Source organism: Cicer arietinum, chromosome 8, assembly GCF_000331145.2.
Source record: "Cicer arietinum cultivar CDC Frontier isolate Library 1 chromosome 8, Cicar.CDCFrontier_v2.0, whole genome shotgun sequence".
In the NCBI taxonomy this organism is placed as follows: domain Eukaryota; kingdom Viridiplantae; phylum Streptophyta; class Magnoliopsida; order Fabales; family Fabaceae; genus Cicer; species Cicer arietinum.
The window spans coordinates 16,594,752-16,616,241 of NC_021167.2; the positions used below are offsets into that span (position 1 = coordinate 16,594,752).

Here is a 21,490-nt window from a genome sequence, read left to right on the forward strand (position 1 = left end):
ATATATAATTGTGGAAGATGACTTCATTAGAGAATGAAGTTACAATTATAAAAAATGTTCAGCTCTTCAATAAATACAAATACTGAACATTTGTTAGATAAAGTTACACAACATGAAAAAGAAAAAAAGATTGTCCAAATCTTTTTAAGAAACTATCAATGTCCATGCTTATCACTATACATTCCACAAAATAAAATAAAATTTATAGACAAAAATATAAATATATAAGTTCCTATGACTATCTTCCTTCTCTATGCATTAGTTGAGAAAAAACTTTGGTAGCACTTATATCTGAATAAATATTGTTGTCATAATCTCTTTCTATTCTTATGCTTCTTGGACGATTCTCATGAATTATTTCATTCACTTCTTGATCACTTTCTTGCAGCTGAAGTGAATATTCCAAATTCCATAACACATCACCCATACTTGGTCTATCAACACCATATTCAGCCAAACATTTCTCAGCTGTTTCGCTGAATTTCTTCAACGAGCTTTCGTTGATCTTACCGACGAGGTAAGGATCGATGATACGCTCTAACATACCTTTTTTCTGCCATTTAAGCGACCATTCTGCTAAATTCACTTGTTCCCTATCGAGTTGCGGATCAACAGCATGTCTAGCACAAAGAACTTCGAATAGCACAACTCCGAACGAATAAACATCTGATTTATCAGTAAGTTGTTGCCTGCGAAAATACTCCGGATCGAGATAACCAAAACTACCTTTGACATTTGTACTCACATGAGTTTCATCAATACAAGGTCCGGATCTTGAAAGACCAAAATCAGCAACCTTAGCAACATAATTTTCGTCGAGCAAAATGTTGGTCGATTTAATGTCGCGATGGATGATTCCTTGTGTAAAACCAGTGTGAAGATAATGTAGACCTCGAGCAGCACCGATGCATATCTCGAGACGTCTCTTCCACGACAAAGGTTCAAATCCTTCTGAACCATATAAATGGTTTCTGAGTGGGCCTTTTTCAACATACTCATAGACAAGGATCATTTCCGAATTTTCTTCGCAAAATCCAACTAGCGAAACAAGATGGCGATGGCGAATCTTCGATAATATTGTTATCTCGCTTTGGAATTCTGGTAGACCTTGTCTTGATCCTGGCATACCTCTTTTGACAGCAACTTTCACATTGTCTTTCAACACTCCTTTGTAAACCATACCAAATCCACCAGCTCCTATAATTAGACTTTTATCAAAATTGTTAGTTGCTAATTTTATATCAACAAAAGGGATTTTGTTCAATCCAAAATATCCTTCAGACATTCGACTAAGCGAACTTCCTCCGAACACGCCTAAAGGCGTCCATCCTACACTTTCAACTGTCCTTTGTTTCAGTTTCTTCTTTCCGCGACTGAGACGAACTAGAAAAAACGCTATAACTAAAACTAAAATAACAATTCCTCCAACAATCGAACACACCAAAACCAACAAAAACCTTGTCTTCTGAGAAGAAACGTGTGAATCTAAATCTGTAACATTGACGAATTTCATTATCTCGGCGCCATTGAGTATAGCATTTATCCTCATAGAACTACTAAGATCAGAAGGGCCAACACTTATTTGAATGACACCCGAATCATTAGAATCTACAACGAAATCAACATAGATTGGAGAAGCAAGCGTATGGAATGTAAGGGACGACAAATCAACGTCCTTATACGCAGAATATCTGTTGATATAAACATTAAAGTAGAGCAAATTAAGCGAAGGACTAACAATATCGCAGAAATGCAACCGAACTAAATGTCGAACACCACCATTTTCCACAGGAAAATTCCATGTTATGTTAAATTTTGAAGCTAAAATGGATTGATTCCTATTCATCTCTTGAGCAGTCATGTAAACATTATCGGGCACGATCTCTCGAGTCGCGCCTCCTTTCTGATAATTCGGTGTGTGAGTGCTCACTACCGTCTTAACCGAATCCTTAAAAACCAAAAATTCCTTATCAGGAATCCAAGTCCTCCAAAGGGTATCGTTAAAAGGTGTTAATTTCAATCCTCCAACATTAATCCTATGAATAGTTTCTAAAACTTGATTAGAAAGATTCTTATACTCAACAACACCATAAGGACCAATAAACCTAGCTCCATAATCAACAACAAAATCTTCAGGAACAGAAAACACTTCAATAGCATTAACAAATCCAAAACAAGAATCATTAACAGGTCTAAACACAATTTCAACAAAATTTGACACCACTTTCAAAATAAACTCTTTAATAATTACATCATCATCATCATTATTATTATTACTACTAATCTTGAAATGGAAATTGAAGTTTCTTAAAACCAATTTTCCACCAACAAAAACACTAAAGTTTGCATCTTTAAGATCAAAACCATGACCCTTAAAAGATGAGAAATGAAAACGAGCAAAAAGGGTACCATTTTTTCTCAAGATGAATTTGTAGGTTCCTCCATTGTTGGTGAAAATTCTTGCTGTTTGATACAAAGTAGGTAAATTTGAAGATGGGTTTTGGTTGGTGAGTGAAATTGATTTGTGTGAAGAGAGAAAAATTGAATCTTGTTTAGTAGAATCACCAATGAAAAGTCTATTGAAAATGGAAGCATTTGTGTTTGATCCACAATTGAGAAGAAAGTTATTTATAGGAATGAATGAAGATAATGAAAATGGAATGAAAATTAGAAGAATGGAGAGTTTAATCAACTTTTGAGTCTTCATGGAAGAAGAAAGTTATGGTTTTTGAGAAGTTTTGAAGAATAATGAATGAAGAGAAACTAGAAACTGAAGAGTTTTGAAAAAATTAATTGACAACTAAACTATTTTGGGAATAATGAATGAAGAAAAGAAACAGTACATGAAGATGAATTTGGTTTGGTTTGGTCTGGTTTGGTGGTCACTTAAGTAAAAGGGAATGGTGTTACTTTCATTTTATTAGTGGTAGTGTTTAAGAAAAACCTTTTTGATTGTTTCACATGAAATGTGTCTTTATGTGTTGATGCATCATGAACTCAATGTACAAGATTCAGGTTGGTATTTCTGTTGATGTCAGTTTGGTAGATTTAGTGGATTCTTTATGAAGGATTAAAATATGTGAAATTAAAATAAGATGAATTATATGTTTCTTGTGTGATTGGCAAAACGATAAATATGAGATATAAGCATAAAATTCTACGTAACACTCTTTTGTACTATACAGTATTTGACGGATATATAGATAAATAATTTTGGATTGCACCTTATTTGATGGATGTATACATAATAATATAATTTTTACTAAAATCCTTTTTATTGATATATACAAATATACATAAGTCAGTCGTTGAAACTGTTCACTTACTAGCAATTTGGTCTCCATAGTTATATTAAAAATTGCAATAGAGTTCATGAGTTATCATTTCTTTTTTTTAGTTCCTTATGTATCTTCTTGGACATGTATCTCTTGAAACAACATTTGATCTACATGAGTGGATCCAAATTATCAAAATGGTATTTTAGTTTTTCTTTGTTCTTGTTGTGCCTTAGTTTGGGTATGGCTTTCTGCCTCAATTTTGGGGAGAAAATTAAAGAAATTGGAGAAATAATTGAGCAAACATTGAAATTATAGTAAAAAAAAATGAGGAAGAAAATCGGGGGAAATAGGGAAACGAAAATGGGGAAAATGGGGAAACGAAATGGGAGACATTAAAAATATTATTTTCCAAATTTCTTCTTAAGTTACTTGCAGCAACTCTAACAACACTTTTTTTTCACAATAATATTTGAGAATCATCTAGTCCAAGCTTTTATTTCTAGAGGAAGGAAGATAAGTGGTTCTTGGCTCTTTCATTTTCTATGATTTGAGCAAGGTAGAGAAGGAAGAAGAATGGACTATATAAATAAAAATTATTGGAAGAAAAAGATATGAAATCATGGAGGAAGAAGAACACAAGAATTATATAGATAAAGATGTTACAGCTACAATGAAGATAGAGTTTCAGTTTAAAAACGAGTTTAAATTTTACTTTTTAAATCGAGTAAATTAACCCCGTGTTTTTAAAATGGGACACATTAATCTCTCTCTTATGCGGCAATGACTTGGTTAACAACTAAGCTCGCCACATAAGCAGTAGTTCACGTGAATTTGATTAACGGTACAAATTAACATAATTACTATTTTATCCAACGTACTTCAATTTTAGAATGTTATTTGCCTATAAATATACGACTCCTACAATTATGGGACAATTTGATGAGTTAATTTTTTTTAAGGTATCAAAGAATTCACGTAAAAATAAATGTTTAATTTTTGTATAGGAAAAAGTTGAAAGTACCTATCTTGTTCATGTTTGCCAAACCAAAATGCAACTTTCTTTTGGTGCACCTTTGGAAAGGAAGATTACTTATGTATTATCCACTTGTTCGGATAGTTTACGGGTTTATTTTAATAAATAAATAAATATATTAGTCTATGTATTATATCAATATTTGAAAATAATTTTTAAAATTATAAAATTTTACTCTAATTCATTCCTCCGTTGTAACTATACTGATATTATGATATTATGATATTAAGTTAATAATGATTATTATATTAAGTTTTTTGTTTATAAGCATATTAAATTAATAATTGTAAGTATGCATATGAAACAAAGTAAATAATGCCAATATGGAGCACTCCTCTATTTTTAATTTTGCTAAAATTATGATTATATAATTTTTTTTATTAAATAATTTAGTGGATAAAATAACACACTTTAAATATAAATAAATAAAATAATAAAAGTTTGAACTTAAATTCATGTGTATCAATGGTTTTATATTTATCAATTGAGATATATTAGTGTGATTGTTTTTTTAATGGATAAATAGAAATGATAGTAAATATTACCATAAATTCATATATAATTGTGATGTATTGAATTTGAACTAAAAACAAGATGTTCAACTTAAAAATATTAATATTTGTGACTTAAATTAAGATTTAACAACTTAAAATTGTGACTCCAATAAAAATATTAATCATAATATAAATGTTTGGTTTCTCACATGTAAAACTAGTTTAATCTTTAAATATTATTCATTTCATTTTTTTTTCCCTTGAGAGGTCATTTCACTTAAAATTCAATATTTATCAAATTAACTTTACCTTTTTTTACTAAAAACTAATTTAATCGTTAAATATTATTCATTTCATATTTTTTCCTTGAGAGGTCATTTCATTTAAAATTCAATATTTATCAAATTAACTTTACCTCTTTTTTACTAAAGCTTCTAGAAGGTCAAATGTATATGAATAATACTTTCAACATAATATTTAACACAGTTTTTAAATTTTTTTTTATTGATTAAATTCTATAGAGATCCCATTAAATTCATATGGAACTCATAAAATATAGTAAGACTTATGTAAATTTTGACCATTAAAAATCAAGTGTTAAAGAGTGTGTTGTTTGCACTCCTCAATATATATATATATATATATATATATATATATATAGCATATCAAATAAGATGAATTTCACAATAAAATAGTTAATTATGACATGCATGTATATGGTCAAGATTAAGAATTATTTAAGTGATAAATGATCACTTAAAAAATCACATGACTTTTTCATTTAATTACAATGATTATATATAATTGTGTGGTCAAAATTTAACTATCTCATCCTCTAATTATAAAGTTACTCTCATATTTAATACATTCCTTATATTTTATATATAGACACTTTTATACTTTGAGTTTGCTTTTTAGAAGTGAATTTAAGTCCACTTTAAATGGATAATTATCAACATCTGAGTGGGATATTAATTAAAGTTGGAACAATTTTTGAACTGAATATAATATCAAATGACTTTATTAAACTTTCAAGAACGGAAGTGGAAATGGTGCTGATTTGCATTTGAGTCTATGTAGCAATCATTAATGGTCCATAGTCTACTTTGGTTGGCCGCATTAAGTGGTTGAAATGAAAGTTTATAGAATTTTTGGTTGAAAAAACCACCACCAAATAGGTTTCGTAACTCAAATATGTAAGTAAATTTATTAATGTTAAAATAGTTTTAACAAAACTTTTCTCATTTTTTGTTTTAAAATAATTGATTCGGGATTGATTATTGGGCTTGCATAGAGTCCAATAGCAACGAGCTCTCAAGTCTCAAGTTTTTATTTTATTTTATAATATAATAAAATAAGAGTCAGTTTTTTTTGGATTAAATATATATTTAATCCTTATAAAATTAGGACATTTCAAGTTTAATTCCTAAATATTTTTTTTATTTAATTCAAGTCTCTATTTTGATTTTATTAGAACTCTTTTTAAGATTAAAACTATCAATTTTGTAGACTTTAAAAAAAAATAGAGATTAAAAATGAATTAAAAAAATAGTAACTAAAAAAATGGAAACTTTTTTTATACAGATTAAATAACATTTTGAAATTTTATAAAGACTAAAATTTATTTTATTTTATTTTTTAATTATTAAATTTGTATTTTTTTTAATTGGAGGTTTAAATTTTTAAATTAGAACAGTGACTCCAAAATGTTTAAGACGCCCTGAATTGATCCATTTGTAAAACAAATTATCATAAAATAATTCACTATTTCAATTTCTGATGCATTTCTTTTCAATTGTACTCTTTAATTAATATTATTTGCATCACTTTCAATGCAACATCTTTTACTATGCATATATGATATTAATAATCCATCAAATACCTAACAAAGATAATTTGGTAAAAATAGTATCTTCTCTCTTTTATTGACATTTTTCTTAATATATGTGAAATGATCAAATGACTCAATTATTTTAGGAGGGAGGAAATAATATTTTTGCAATTGATGGTTTTTATTTTGCTAATTTTTATGTTGTATTTGAGTTATAAGTTTTGAAGATTGTTACATAACCTTGATAGCTAAAGTCATTTTTTGATTTTTTTTTTATGTTGATTTTGGTAAAGACTAATTTGTAAAAATGAAGGTAAATATATGGACTAAATTGAGAGTAAGTGGTAAAAGACGATGATCATTTTAATAACTTTTAATAATATTAATTTTTAATTACACAATGGTAGTTAATGGTGAAGAAGCAATGTCAATTTACAAGGAATGAGGGGTTTGAATTATAAATTCATCTTTTTAAAATTTCCTGTTAAAACTTAAAGATTTAAACTCAAGTTAGTAAGAAACACACAATTCTTGGTTGTGAAAACCCTAAACCCTAAACCCTAAAAAACTCAAGTTAGTAAAAAACAGAAAACAAATAATGTTTTTGGTTGTGAAAACAGAAAACAGATAACGTTCTTGGTTAGTAAGAAACACACAATTTAACTTATCTATTTAATTCAATAATCAAAAGAGTGTAAAAAAAATATAGATAAAGGGAGAGAAATCACGCAGAGATTTATCCTGGTTCACCAAATCCGAATTACGTCCAGTCCTCACAGTTTGTGAGACTTTTCCACTAAATGCTCAAACAGAGAACGTTCTTGATTTTTACACCACCCATTCAGATCAACCTTGATCTTTTACACAACTCTACCTTTCTACCCGGAAATGAATTCAATAGACTACCTTTCAACCTTTTGAGAGGATGTTTACACTTTACCTTTTATCATAAAAAGATTTTCTAGAAACTACTCAAGCTATATTCAATACTATAGTCTTGAGTTTACACGATAATGATTTAAATAATTTTGTCAGAATCTAAGAAAGCTCAACACTTGTTTGAGTTTAGATTATTTTGATAGAGAAATACAATCGAATGATTCTAGGAATCAAATAAGAAAAACAGAACTTATTCTATGTATGTGAGCGAGAGACTTTCGAGTATGATTATAAGTAAGTGATGAATTGCTTTGCACTTGAAACTCTGATTTTTCCTTGAGCTTGTAGTTCCTTTTATAGGCTTCAATGAGGCTAATGACAACTCATATGACCGTTGGAAATCGTCCAACTGTCAAGTGCAAGCTTGTGGATAAAATTAGACTTGAAACAAGAATGTTCTTGACAGAACATTCTTCACTTTTCCACTTTATGAAGAATGTTGATCTGTACCTTTTGTATTATCCATCATTGACAGTCATTCATGATCCTTTTATTACTTGTGCATATATCTCAGATATAAAGCAAAAATATACACTTCAAGAACGTTCTTCGATCTTGCCAATCAAACTAAAGAATTATCATTCTTGAATATGGAGAATAATCTTGCTTGATTCATCATGAACCATAGCTTTTATGCTTTGCATTTTGGAGTGATTCTTTTGCTGAGATGAACCATGTATTTTCCTTAAAGATTACTAATAACATGATTGTAAAATCTAGGAGCAATTCTTTCTTCAACAGAGGAGATCATTTGTTCTTGTTAATTTCAAAACTGGGGAGAACGTTCTTCGTTTTCCAGACTTCTGTCAAGAACGTTCTCCGTTTTGTCTATGTATTTTTGCTTCCTTTTTAAATGTGATTTTGCTTGTAATGTTTAGTACCTATCTTTGATTATCACACTAACAAAAACGTGTTAAATTAACATATCATTTAGAATCCTAATTAGAATTTTTAATTAACCTTTGCTTGTTTACATCAAAACGCTAATTTGAGGTTTTGTCTTAACAATCTCACCCTTTTTGATGATGACAAACATCTTATTTAAGATTTTAATTTTGATTCTAATTTTAATCATAAAGAGCTTAAAAGCTTCCCCCTCATAATGCGCTATACATTTTTGAACCAACATAAATTTCATTGATGTATTAAAATGAATGATACAGATGATTTAAGCAAGGAAAAAATAACGAAGTTCAATTTACAAAAAGACTTCTGAGTACATATCTGATTACATAAAATCTAAAGTAATTCTCCCTTTTTTTCAAGGCAAAAAGGAGTGGGCGAAAAATGGCAAAGGACTCCTATTTAGAAAGAGACAGAGAAGATCCCTCAGATGATGAAGATATGACGAATTTGGAACAACTAGGAAGGAGGGGGGAGGATGTATTTGAGGATGATCAATTCCTAGCTTGAGAGCAAGCTGAGTTGCCATCCAATCCCGCAAAATGGCATACTTTTTATCCTGATACGCTTCTCGTGCCATGATTATTTGGAGGGAAGCTAGGATTGTTTTGTTGGTTAAGTCCTTCTCAACTCTGGGACGTTTGGCAGGGCGTTAGGATTCATCCTTAGGTGTACATGGTAAAGTGTTGTGTGTGGGGGCAGTGGCAGTGCAAAAGGATGATAATGTGGCAAAAGAAGTGGCAATGGTAGGAAAGGCAGTTGCTAGGGATTTGGGAGCATGGATAGACGAGCCATGGGTGTCAAGAAAAACCAAAAACTGACTTATGCCAAAAATAGATGAATTGGTTTTTTGAGGGGAGACGAAGGCATGTGGCATGAGTGAAGTAGGATGGAAGGGGAGTTGAGAGCACATGTCACTCTAAAGAAGTGGATTAAAGGTGTGGTGGAAGGCAGGAACCTCAGTGGTTGTGTGGTCAAATGATAAGGGTATGCTAGGTGGAATATAGGGAAAATGGAGAATGTTTGTTGGAGGTGAAGAATGTTCTTGAGGAGAAATAGTGGAAGATGTACAGGGTGGAGAACATTCTTGAGCAGTGATGTTTTTGGGATTTGTTGGAGAATGTTCTAGAGCAGTGGTGATGTTGGGATTTGATGGAGATTGTTCTTGAGTAGTGGTTGGATGTGGTGGAGAATGTTCTTCTGGAATAGAGGTCGCATCAGGTTGTCGGGCCGATCGTTTGCATTTATTTATGGTGGAGGTCATCACAAATTTTGGAATGTTTCGAGTAGAAGATTGTTTTTCATGTGGGAAATATTTTTGGAAGAAAACTTGGATATCTTGATAGTAGATGTTTTAGATGATAAAGGAATGTTGAAATACCTAAAGATTTTTGTGAGAACCATGCCATACGGGACAATGTTTCTCTTATAATCCTTATTGGTGGCAGCGATCATGTTCTGAATACTGATGTGTGGAAGATTAATTCTCTTGCAATTGAGGAGGTGATAGATGATCAATGCGTCATTGTCGGAGACGTACTCGTGACTCCCACAATGAGGCAAGATGGAGTGTTGATTGATGTTGTTGAACACATTAGAAAGGGGCTTGAGAGATGTGTTGAGGTAATCTTTTCAGCCCACTTGGAACAAATTAGAAATAACTTCCTTTTTGTTTAGGTTCAGAACTGAGTACCAATTCTTTCCAAAAACAATAGGACCATCATTTGGAATATCAAGAATAGATGCAAGGATATTAGGGGTTAGTCTTATCTCAATGCTTTTGAGATTAGTCACTAGAAGTGATTTCTTAGGAAAAGTTTGGGCTTTGCAATAAAATGCCATCACCACATCAAGGTAAAAACATTTAGATATTTGAAGGAATGGAGTCCAACTTAGGACACCAGTGTGGTGTTTGATAGAGTTGGCCTTCAACTGTCAGATTGTCAAGCATAAAACTCTACCATACCAATGGATCTTTCAGCTGATTTTTCTTCATACATCTTTGTATTTTGGAAGGAAGGAATGAGTGGTGGAATGCGGAGTTTGGGTCCAAATGGGATGGGATTTGATTCAGTGGGGGCGGGGGAGGGGGTGGGGGGGCAAGAACATTCTTGAGGAATAGTGTTTTGTGGAGAATGTTCTGGTGAAAGAGTTCTAGATGGAGAACATTCCCATGAAGCAGGTTTTTTAGGGAAATGTTCTTGGGTTCGAGAACAATAAGGTTTTTTGAGTTTTTGGGAATTTTTTTAGTTTTTTTTAGCCAAGTATTGGGATAGGGTTATAGTTGTTTTCGTTTTTAGGGTTGTGGGTTTCGAAGTGGTTATTTTTTGAGAGGAGGATGAGGATTTTGAAGTAGTTGAGGGTTTTGAAGATGTAAAAATTTCTTTGATAAATTTCTTTTTCTGATGTAGGGAGTTGATTGAGAAGGTTCAGTTTGAGGAGATGTTTGAGTAGGTTTGGGGGGGAACATCATGCTCGGAATCATCACTATCAGAAATGGTGTATACAGTAGGATCAGAGCGTTTAGTTGTAGATGTTCTTATTCCTGCCAATACACGCATGAACCTTCTTTGGGCGGCATTAGGTTTTCGTAAATGCGGAGGAATTTCACAAAGATTAGGAGTTGGGCTTTGGAAGAGAGGGGGAAGTACGATTGATAACGGATTTAGAGAAATAGGATTATGGTTTGAGTCTGGGGATGAGGACAAATAGTCTGAGAATGTGTTTTCTGATGATTCTTCTGGAGGAGTGGGTCTAGGTGGTGGTGAAGGTGAACGATTGAGGAACGGAGAAGATGGTGGAGATAATGAAGATGAGGGTGTGTTGGGACAAGGGTTCTTCTTAGCAGACATTTTTGTACGAGCCATTGTTGAGATTTTTGCAGAAACGATTTTGAGTTTTGGAGAAGATGAAGTTGTATTTTTGGAGAAGATGAAAAATCGTGATGATGAAGTTGTATTTTTTGTGCGTGTGGAAGTGGAGGAGTTGTAGAAATTTTGCTTTTGTGGAGGAAAGGTGAAGTGACAGATGGTTATTGGAAAAAAGAAAAATAGGGGTTGAGGTTTACAACGCGACAGTTGCTTTTGCAGACAAGGGAACACTTGTAATTAATGCCACACAAAAAGGCGCTTTTGTTGATTTTGTGAAGAGAAACGAAGAATGATGAAAGAAAAACGCATAATTATTGAAACAAACCAAAAACCTTCTTGGTTTCAAAAAAAAAAAAAAATTAATGCAAACTGACTGACTTTTTGATAATTCTCAGTTTTTCTTTGATAAAATTAAAACTTTCCTCTACAAGAGGTTTGTAAAAATGTCAGCAAGTTGTTTTTGAGTATCTACAAAGATTAATTCAACTTTCTTTTTATTTACATGATCACGATATAAAATGATGTTTTATCTTAATGTGCTTGGATCTTGAATGTTGAATAGGATTCTTTGAAAGATTTATAGCACTAGTATTATCACAGTAAACTGAGATGTTTGAATAACTTACAAAGAAGTCTTCAAGTTGATTTTTTATCCAGAGAACTTGAGAACAACAGTTTGCACCTGAGACATATTCAGCTTTGGTTGTCGATAAAGCAATTTTATTTTGCTTTCTGCACAACCAATTTATTAATGCCTCTCCTAGAAACTGACATGCACCAGCTGTGCTTTTTCTTTCAATCTTGTCTCCAGCATAATCATCATCGCAGTAAGCTACATGATCCAAATGAGAACTTTTATATGCCAAAGGTCAAGATCAGTAGTACCAACAAGATATTGAAAAATTCTTTTTACAGTAGATAAATTAGATTATTTTGGTGTGGATTGAAGTCTAGCACATAATCCTACTGCAAACACAATGTCAGGTCTACTAGCAGTTAAATAAAGCAAAGAACCTATCATTCCCCTGTATGTTAAGACAAACTCTCAAATTAAGTTTTGATGAAAATAAACAAAGGTTAATTAAGAATGTTAATTATGATTCTAAATGTTATGTTAATTTAACCTGTGCTTTTGAGTGGATTAATTCAAAGATAGGAAACAAGCAAAGCAAATAAATTAGCAATAAAAGATAAAAACTAAACAAGTAAGAAAGGAGAACGTTCTGGACAAAATCTGTGAAAACGGAGAATGTTCTCCAGGATCAAGAACGATCATCACAACCTAAAGATCAATCAATCTCTACTAGTTCAAAGAAGATTTTGCCTCTGGAATTTACACTTATGTTATCAGTACTTGACAAGGACCAAGTAGGATCCATGCTAATCAAAGAAACCATTCAAATCACAAAGAGAAATGGTCATGAATCAAGCAAGTTCAAAAATGTTTGAACCTTCTCCAGCTTGACTGTCAAGAGAATAAAACGATCTCAAATTGTACAAGACATCCATACTAGTCAAGAAGACATCCAGAATGATCAAGACTGAACCTCCAGATTGATCATCAATCTTCAGAAAGTTAAAAGACTAGAACTCCAGATTGATTATTAATCTCCAGAACTTTCATTAAAATTCTGCAGAAGTTCATCATCATTCTCCAATCTGTTTTGACATAATCAAAATTCCAGATCGAAGCAAAGATATCAACAAATATATCTGAAGTACAAATGATCATTAAACACAAGAGAAATATGATCAAGAACAAATAAATCAACCCTGTCAATAGAGTTCAAAAGTATTCAAAAGGCTGAAATATTTGTATTTGGTTTTGGTCAAAACAGACAAAGAACTACCAACAGCTCTTTCGACCATTATTAATTGCTCTAAAACGCCTACAAAAGGAAGGCCAATACTCAGGAAAATTGTAGAAGTTCAAGTGCTAACAAGTCTCATTAAATCATTCACATTCACTTACTTGAAATTCTCACTTTCTCAAGAAAGAATCAGTTCTGATTATATTTCAATACTCTTTTGTTATTGTATTGAATTCTTTGTAAGGAATCGAATCTCAAACAAGAATTGAGACATCTCAGATTCTGTCAAAAACAATCTCATCATTATTGTAAGCCTCGAACTATAAGAGTTTAGTATAGGTGACCTGATTAATCTCTTTTTGGGTGGAAAGAAATTAAGTTTGTAACAAATCAAAGTTGATCTGAGCTAGGTGCTATAAAACCAAGAAAGTTCTTTGTTTTAAACGCTTAGTGGAAAATCTCACAGTTATGCGCACTGGACGTAGCCCAAGTTGGGTGAACCAGGATACATTTGTGTGTGGTATTCTTTCTCATATCTCCTTGTTTATTAAGCCTCAGTAATCATTTAAGTTAAAAATATAAACTGAATTTCTGATTTTAATCTAACCAAGTACGTTCTTTCAGGAATTTCTGATTCTCCGTTTTCTAATCTCTTAACCAAGATCATTCTTAAGTTAAAACCTTAAGTTTTTTCAGGAATTTTTAAATAAGAACATTTACAACTCAAACTCCATTCCTTGTAAATCGACATTGCTACTTCAATGTATTCTTTTTCAAAACTGGATTTTCCATTTTCATCTTTGTCTAATGAGGAGGATGAATGCATGAGAGTAGTCATGATTTTAGCTTCGTTCATTTTATATTTTGATAAAATATCTTTAATGTATTTTTCTTGACATATAAAAATGTCATCTTTATGTTGCTTAATTGGCAAGCCAAGAAAATACCTCAATTCTCCCATGATACTCATTTCAAATTCATGTTACATGAGTTTCGAAAAAGCATCACACATTTTCTCATTAGTTGATCCAAAGATAATATCATCAAAATACACTTGAACAATAAGTAAATCATTTTTATCAGTTTTCGTAAAGAGTGTAGTGTCAATTTTTCCTCTAGAAAATCAATTTTTGATTAAAAAAGAACTTAATCTTTCATACCATGTTCTTGGTGCTTGTTTTTAATTCATATATAGGTTTGGTATGTCCGAAAACATGATTTGGTTTTGACTAATCTTCAAAACCAGGGGGTTGACGTACATAAACTTGTTCATTTTAAAATGCACTTTTAATATCCATTTGAAAAAGTTTGATAAGTTTATGAGATGCATATGCAAGATGAATTCTTATAGCTTCTAACCTTGCAACTAGGGCAAATGTTTCATCGTAGTCAATGTAAATTACATGTTTTTGATGAAGACAAAGACCAAGGAAAGTGATCAAGTTGCAAGCTCAAAAAGAAGTCAAACATCAAAGACAACTATGAGAAAATATGCTAGAAGTTAATAATGTAAAGGTACATGATGCAATCTAATATTCGTATATTTCAAATGCACATGAGAACCTTTCATTTTAGAATATGCATCAAAAGGATTTTCAAAAAGTAAAAATATATAAATAATGTTTGAAAATAATATTTTTGGCAAAATACAATGTTGTATTCGAATACAACATGTTGTAGTCGAATACAGACAAGTCAGTAGCTAAATCTGAACATCTTCAAACATCTGTATTCAAATACAAGAATGTGTATTCGAGTACCAGCTTCAAAATTCAAATAAAACTGAAAGTTAAAAGGATGTGTATTCGACTACACACAAGCTGTATTCGAATACACCTGGAAACAATGCAATTTTTCAATTCTGAAACGGTTCCGGATCATTGCATTTCTTCATCAAACCTCTTGGATCAATGGCCATGAATCTGAAGAGATGTTTATGGAGTATAAATACACCATAACTTCAGATCAAACATAACCAATCCTATAACCAAACCTTGAACAAACTTTCTAAAATGTTTTGATTTAAACAAAGTTTCACTTTTATATTTCAAGTGCAGATTTTACATTTTCATATCATTGAGAAAAGTTCTCTAGTGTACTTGAAATTATATTGGATTGTTATCATTGTACATCACCTATTATATCATATTGATCTAATTCAAAATCAATATTGTTAAACCATTCAAGTGTTGTAAATTGAAGAAAGTGGTGTACTTTCTTCAAGTGTTGTAAATTGAGGAAAATGGTGTTCTTTCTTCAAGTTTTGTAAACTAAGATAGTGGTGTGCTATCTTAAGGTGATTGTTAGGAGTTTGTAACAAAGGTCCTAGGGTGGGACTTGTACTTATTCTAACAATAGTGGAAAATATCTTGTGGTGTGCAAGAGGACTGGATGTACCCTTGGTTATAAGGGGAACCAGGACAATATCTTTGTGTTATTTATTTGTTTGCCATTTATCTTTTCCATACACTATCTTAAATCAGAAAAATCAAACAGTAAATCTCTAAAAACAAGAAAATTTCTAAACACCTAATTCACCCCCACTCTTAGGCGCACTTCTGTTCTTACAGTCAATACATTCTTCTTGATTGTGCCCTTGGGCAACCAATCTTGGTTTGTTTCTTATAACTTTAACTTCTTCATTCAGCTTATTTCTAAAGACCCATCTTGTTCCAATGATAGTTTGATCTTGTGGATCCGGTACAAGGTTCCAAACTTCATTCTTTTCAAACTGAATAAGTTCTTCCTTCATCGCATCTATTCAAGATTGATCAACTATGGCTTCTTTGATTGATTTTGGTTTTATTTGGGAGATCATTGTCATGTTGTTAGTTATATCATCCCTGAATGACATTTTGGTTCTAACCCCATCAACTCTATCTCCAATGATTTGATTTTGAAAATGATCACTTATTGTTCTCTAGCTTTTAGGAGGAGTATGAAACAGAGATTGTTTATCAATCTCGGTTTCCTGGGAAACAGTCTGTTGTTGTTGTCCAAAATGTTCTTCCTCTTCATAATCTTTTTTACTTAAGTCAAGATCATCAAATTCATCAAACAATATATGCATACTGATTTCAACGATTTTAGCTCTTCAATTGAAAACTCGATATCCTTTAGAATCATTTGAGTAACCCAAAAAGATAGCATTGTGTGATTTTGCATCAAATTTCTAAGGTTCTTTTTGTTGTTTAAAATGTAACAATAACATCCAAAAATATGAAAATATGAGATGTTAGGCTTTCTGTTTTTCCAGATTTCGTATGGTGTTTTGTTGATAATTTTTCTTATTGTTACACGGTTTAAGATGTACCATGAAATGTTGATAGCTTCAGCCCAAAACTACTTTTCAGCATTAGATTCTTCAAAGATTGTTCTTGCCATTTCTTGTAGTGTTCTATTTTTTTGTTCAACAACTCCATTTTGTCGAGGAGTTCTCGTACAAGATAGATTCTCAGAAATACCAAGTTCATCAAAGAAGGTTTTGAAAGATGCATTTATAAATTTCCCTTCATGATCACTTCTTACAGAAACGATGTTAAAATCTTTTTCATTTTGAAACTTTTTACAAAAGATTTTGAAGGCATCAAATGCATCGTCTTTTGTTTTAAGAAAAGAACCCCAAATGTATCGAGAAAAATCATCAACAACAACAAAACAATATTTCATTCCTCCTAAACTTGTTGTTTTGATGGGGCCAAAAAGATCTATGTGAAACAGTTCAATAATTCTGTTTGTGCATATGAAATCCTTTGAATGAAAGCTACTTTTGACTTTCTTTCCTTTTACACATGTTTCACATACTTTATCTTTATCAAAATTCAATTTAGGCAAGCCTCTAACAAAATCTAATTTTGAAATTTTTGAAATTGTTTTCATGCTTATATGACCTATTCACTTATGCCAAATCTATTTGTCTTTATCGATGGACATAAAACATGATTCATCGGGTAATTCCTCAAGATATAATACATATTGATTTTTCTTTCTAGTTCAAGAGAAAAGAACTTCCTCAGAATTTGTTTTTATGACTTCACATAGGTTAGGATTGAAAATAACTTCAAAACCATTGTCACATAGTTGACTTATGCTTAAGAGATTATGTTTCAATCCTTCCACATATTGAACATCAGTTATTTGAGCATAATTTTTCTTACCAATGGTTCATTTACCTTTAATTTGAGCTTGATTATTGTTCCCAAAAGTTACAGAATCTCCATCTTTCTTGACAAACGACATGAAGCAGTTTTTATCACCTACCATATGTGTTGAGCAGTCACTGTCCAAAACTCATGGATTTTTCTTGACACTTTGAGATCCAACCTGCATGAGGTATTATATTCATTTTAGGTACCCACTTGGTTTTGAGTTCTTGATAGTTAGTTTTAAAGCTTGATCATTTTTTAACAAAATAGGTGGATTCATAGTGTCCAAACTTTTAACAATAAGAACAGTTTGTTGTTGGTTGAGAAGGTTTGAAAATATGAGTTTTAAATATCTTCGTAGCTGGTTCTGATAAAATTTCAGATGGTTCTGTTTTGTTCCAGAACGTTCTTCATTTCTAAAAATTCTTTTGTTTTCAATTTTTTCCTTTTTTCTTAAAATAACATGCAAATTTGGGATTTCCAATTTTACTGAAATATGAACATTGATTTTGCATTTGTCCTCTTTTCTTTTAGGGAGAAAGAAGTTTTCATACATTTTTGTTTTTTGAGTTTTATCAAAACCAAGATCAGCTTTATCAAATATTCCTTCTTGAGATCCCATGATTTTTTTTGAAATGTTTCAGTAGCTTTAATAAAATTTGATAAGTCTTTTTTAAGAAATTCAACTTCAGTTTTGAGGATAACGTTCTCTTTTTGCATTGCAGAACATTCTTGATTTTCTTGTCTTTTCACTTTAAAACTTTTAACTGAGATTATTTCAGATCTTGAATGATCTTTTTAAGTTCATTATCCATAGCATGAGATTTCTCTTTCTCTTATTTCTCTTTGTGAAACTATTATTTTAAAGAGCCACATTTTTTTACAAGAGAATTTCAATCATTTAGCAAATTATCAAATTGTTTTTCCATTTGTTCACACAAAGGACAAAGTTCAGAATTTGTTACCTGATCTTACTCTGCGTTTTCCATTAAGTATATATTTGCATCTTCACCTTCTTTTGTATTAGATTCATCTGAATCATCCCATGTAACCATCATTGATTTCTTCTTGAAGGGAAACTTTATCTGTGCTTTTTTACTTAAGGGACATTCAACTTTGTAATGTCCTAATTTATTACATCCAAAACATAGGATTTTTCTCTTGTCTACTTCCATTTCGGGATTTTCTTTTTTGTTTGGGAATCCTTTCATGACCTGGTCTCTTATTCTCACCATCCTTTGAATCCTTCTAGTAAGAAGGGTTATTTCTTCATCAGCATCTTCATATCCAATTTCTTCTGAGTCTTCATATGTTTGTAATGGTGCACTTTCTTGGGATGCTTTTAAGGTTATTGCTTTTCCTTTCTTGATTGGTTAGTCTTCTTGTAACAACACTTCATGTTCTCTTAAAGTTCCAATTAGTTCTTCCAACGCAAGCACTTCAAGACTCTTGGCCTGGCTCTATCATGATCTTTCTAAATCTATCTTGTAATGAGTATGCTTTCCCTAATGAACGCATTTCATTTACAATGGTTGTAAACCTCGAGAACATCTCATCAATGGTTTCTCCTTCATTAATTTCAAATAGTTCAAATTTTCTTATGCCTATGTCAATCCTTGTTTCTTTCATATGACTTGTTCCTTCGTGATGGGTTTGTAGTGTGTCCAATACTTCTTTAGCAGTGTTGCATTTATCAACTCTTTCGCTTTCTTCGCTACTTAAAGCACAAGATAAAAATAATTGAGATTTAGAATTTAGAAGTACCTTATTTTTATCTTCAGTTGTCCAGTTTGCTTGTCTTTTTTCATCTGATGTTGGATCAGCTTGGTTTACTCTTGGAATGAAATTTCCTTCTGTTATGATACGCCACATTCCTGTATCTTGTGATTTCAGAAATAGTTGTATCTTATTCTTCCAGAAGTAATAATTTGTGTCATCAAAGTAAGGTAGTCTGTTTGAAGATCCTCCTTCTATAATGTATTTAGCTTTTGACATTTTTCTTCTAGACCTTTTTCTCTAACATTGTTTAGGTGTTAATATTTTAGAGATAGAGTTCCGATGTATATTGAAGTAGCAATGTCAATTTACAGGGAAGGGGGATTGAATTGTACATTCACCGTTTTAAAATTTCCTATTAAAACTTAAAGATTTTAACTCAAGATTAATCTTGGTTGTGAAAACATAAAACAGATAATGTTCTTGGTTATGAAAACAGAAAACGGAGAACGTTCTTGGTTAGTAAGAAATACACAATTTAACTTATCTATTTAATTCAATAATAAAAAAACTATAAATAAATATAGATAATGGGAGAGAAATCACGCATAGATTTGTCTTGGTTCACCCAATCCAGGTTAGATCCAGTCCTCACAGTTTGTGAGATTTTCACTAAGTATTAAAACAGATAACGTTCTCGGTTTTTACACCACTAGTTCAAAGCTCAACAATTGTTTGAATTTAGATTCTTTTGACATAGAAATACAATAAAATGATTCTAGTAATCAAATGAGAAAAACAGAACTGATTATATGTATGTGAGTGAGAGACTTTCGAGTATGATTGTAAGTAATTGATGAATTGTTTTGCATTTGAAACTTTGATTTTTCCTTGAACTTGGAGTTTCTTTTATAGGCTTTAATGAGGCTTATGACAACTCAGACTTGAAACAAGAATGTTCTTGATTGAACATTCTTATTTTTTTCTGCTTTGTGAAGAATGTTGATATGTAGCTTTTGTATTATCCATCATTGACAATAATTCATGGTCCTTTTATTACTTGTGCATATATCTCAGATATAAACCTGGAGCATACATGTAACACCCCGATTTTTAGCAGCACGAGTGTATGCTTTTTTTAAAAAAAAAACAAAGAAAATACTTTTGGATGAAATATTTAAGTCGTAACATAACGACAAAAGCCAACAATATTTACAAGCAGCGGAAATAGTTTTTGAAATACAAACCCAAAGTATTTACACGACAAAATACACCGGGGTTATGAGACCTATCAGACATAGCTCATACCCCTGGAGTATTCTCGGCAGACACCTGTACAAAAACACTGCCCCAAGAATTTTAACTTCCCCACGTCGTATCAAAAAATGGTACAAGGACCCATCAAAATAAAAGTCAAGCTGACAACATGAGGTATACGTACAGTCTTTCAAATTGAAATACATACATCCACAAAAGAAAGACAGTTAAACCCTATACAACCCTCTAATCTGATCATGCTACAAAAAACTATACAACCTGGGTGATCTCCACGCCCCCCGCAAGATCCTTCTGACATAGCTTCGGTCAGGTATGACTAACTACTTTCCCATCTCCAGGGTACTAACCGATAGGATGATCATGGTTCTCATCTGAGGGCAAAGCCCAGATTTCCACAATAATTGTAAAGGTCATCAACCGAAATTAACAAATATCACAAAGGAAAATTCTTATATTTTCAAATGCTCAAAAGAACCTTTCGTCTTAGCATACTCCTCGAAAGGGTTTTCATATGTCCAAAAATGCATAAACAATGTTGAAAAATGAAGTTTTAACAAACTGCACTGTCATAGCCGAATACAACAGAGAAAATGCAGATTTTCAGTTCTAAAATAGCTCTGAATCAATCAACACTTCGAATATTCATTAAATCAATTATGAACACATAATTACATCAAAACTTAATCAACCTAACTTCACACCTCAAAGCAATTACGGTAAATCACAACAACAACCGAATATGTATATACAATCATCATAGTATAACAAACATAACTCGCATGGCAAATACTCTAATGCAATGCGTATATGCCAAAATGCATGATTCCATAATTCCAAACCAAAACCCTCCTCGAAGGGCGTAAATCATAATTGTACAGCCTCTCACAGACCAGTACTAATTACCAAGGTGCAATCTCTAACAGATCAGCACGATTTACTAGCGTGCAGTCTCTCATAGACCAGCACGACATACAAGAGTGCAGTCGCTCACAGACCAGCACAATTTACTAGCGTGCAGTCTCTCACAGACCAACACGATTTTCTAGAGTGCAATCGCTCACAGATCACCATGGCTCCATCGCGGTCACCATGTACTATGAAATGCATGAGCATATTCTAACTCTTTTCACCATAATCATTAAGTAAATGCAGCTATTAAAAGATTCCCCATTTTTAATACTCATTTAACACT

At 31.8% G+C, this 21,490-nt stretch overlaps 2 protein-coding genes across 2 annotated transcripts; both read right to left on the reverse strand.

Moving 5' to 3' along the window:
- Nucleotides 1–118: 118 nt before the first annotated feature.
- LOC101511518 (probable receptor-like protein kinase At5g24010) lies at nucleotides 119–3,088 on the reverse strand. The gene has a single exon (XM_004513129.4). The coding sequence runs from the start codon at nucleotides 2,705–2,707 to the stop codon at nucleotides 239–241; it is 2,469 nt and encodes an 822-aa protein (XP_004513186.1). The 5' UTR covers nucleotides 2,708–3,088; the 3' UTR covers nucleotides 119–238.
- A 15,656-nt stretch (nucleotides 3,089–18,744) lies between these two features.
- On the reverse strand, nucleotides 18,745–19,176 carry LOC101513766 (uncharacterized). The gene has a single exon (XM_004513132.1). It carries the CDS (start codon nucleotides 19,174–19,176, stop codon nucleotides 18,745–18,747), a length of 432 nt encoding a protein of 143 aa, XP_004513189.1.
- Nucleotides 19,177–21,490: the final 2,314 nt, after the last annotated feature.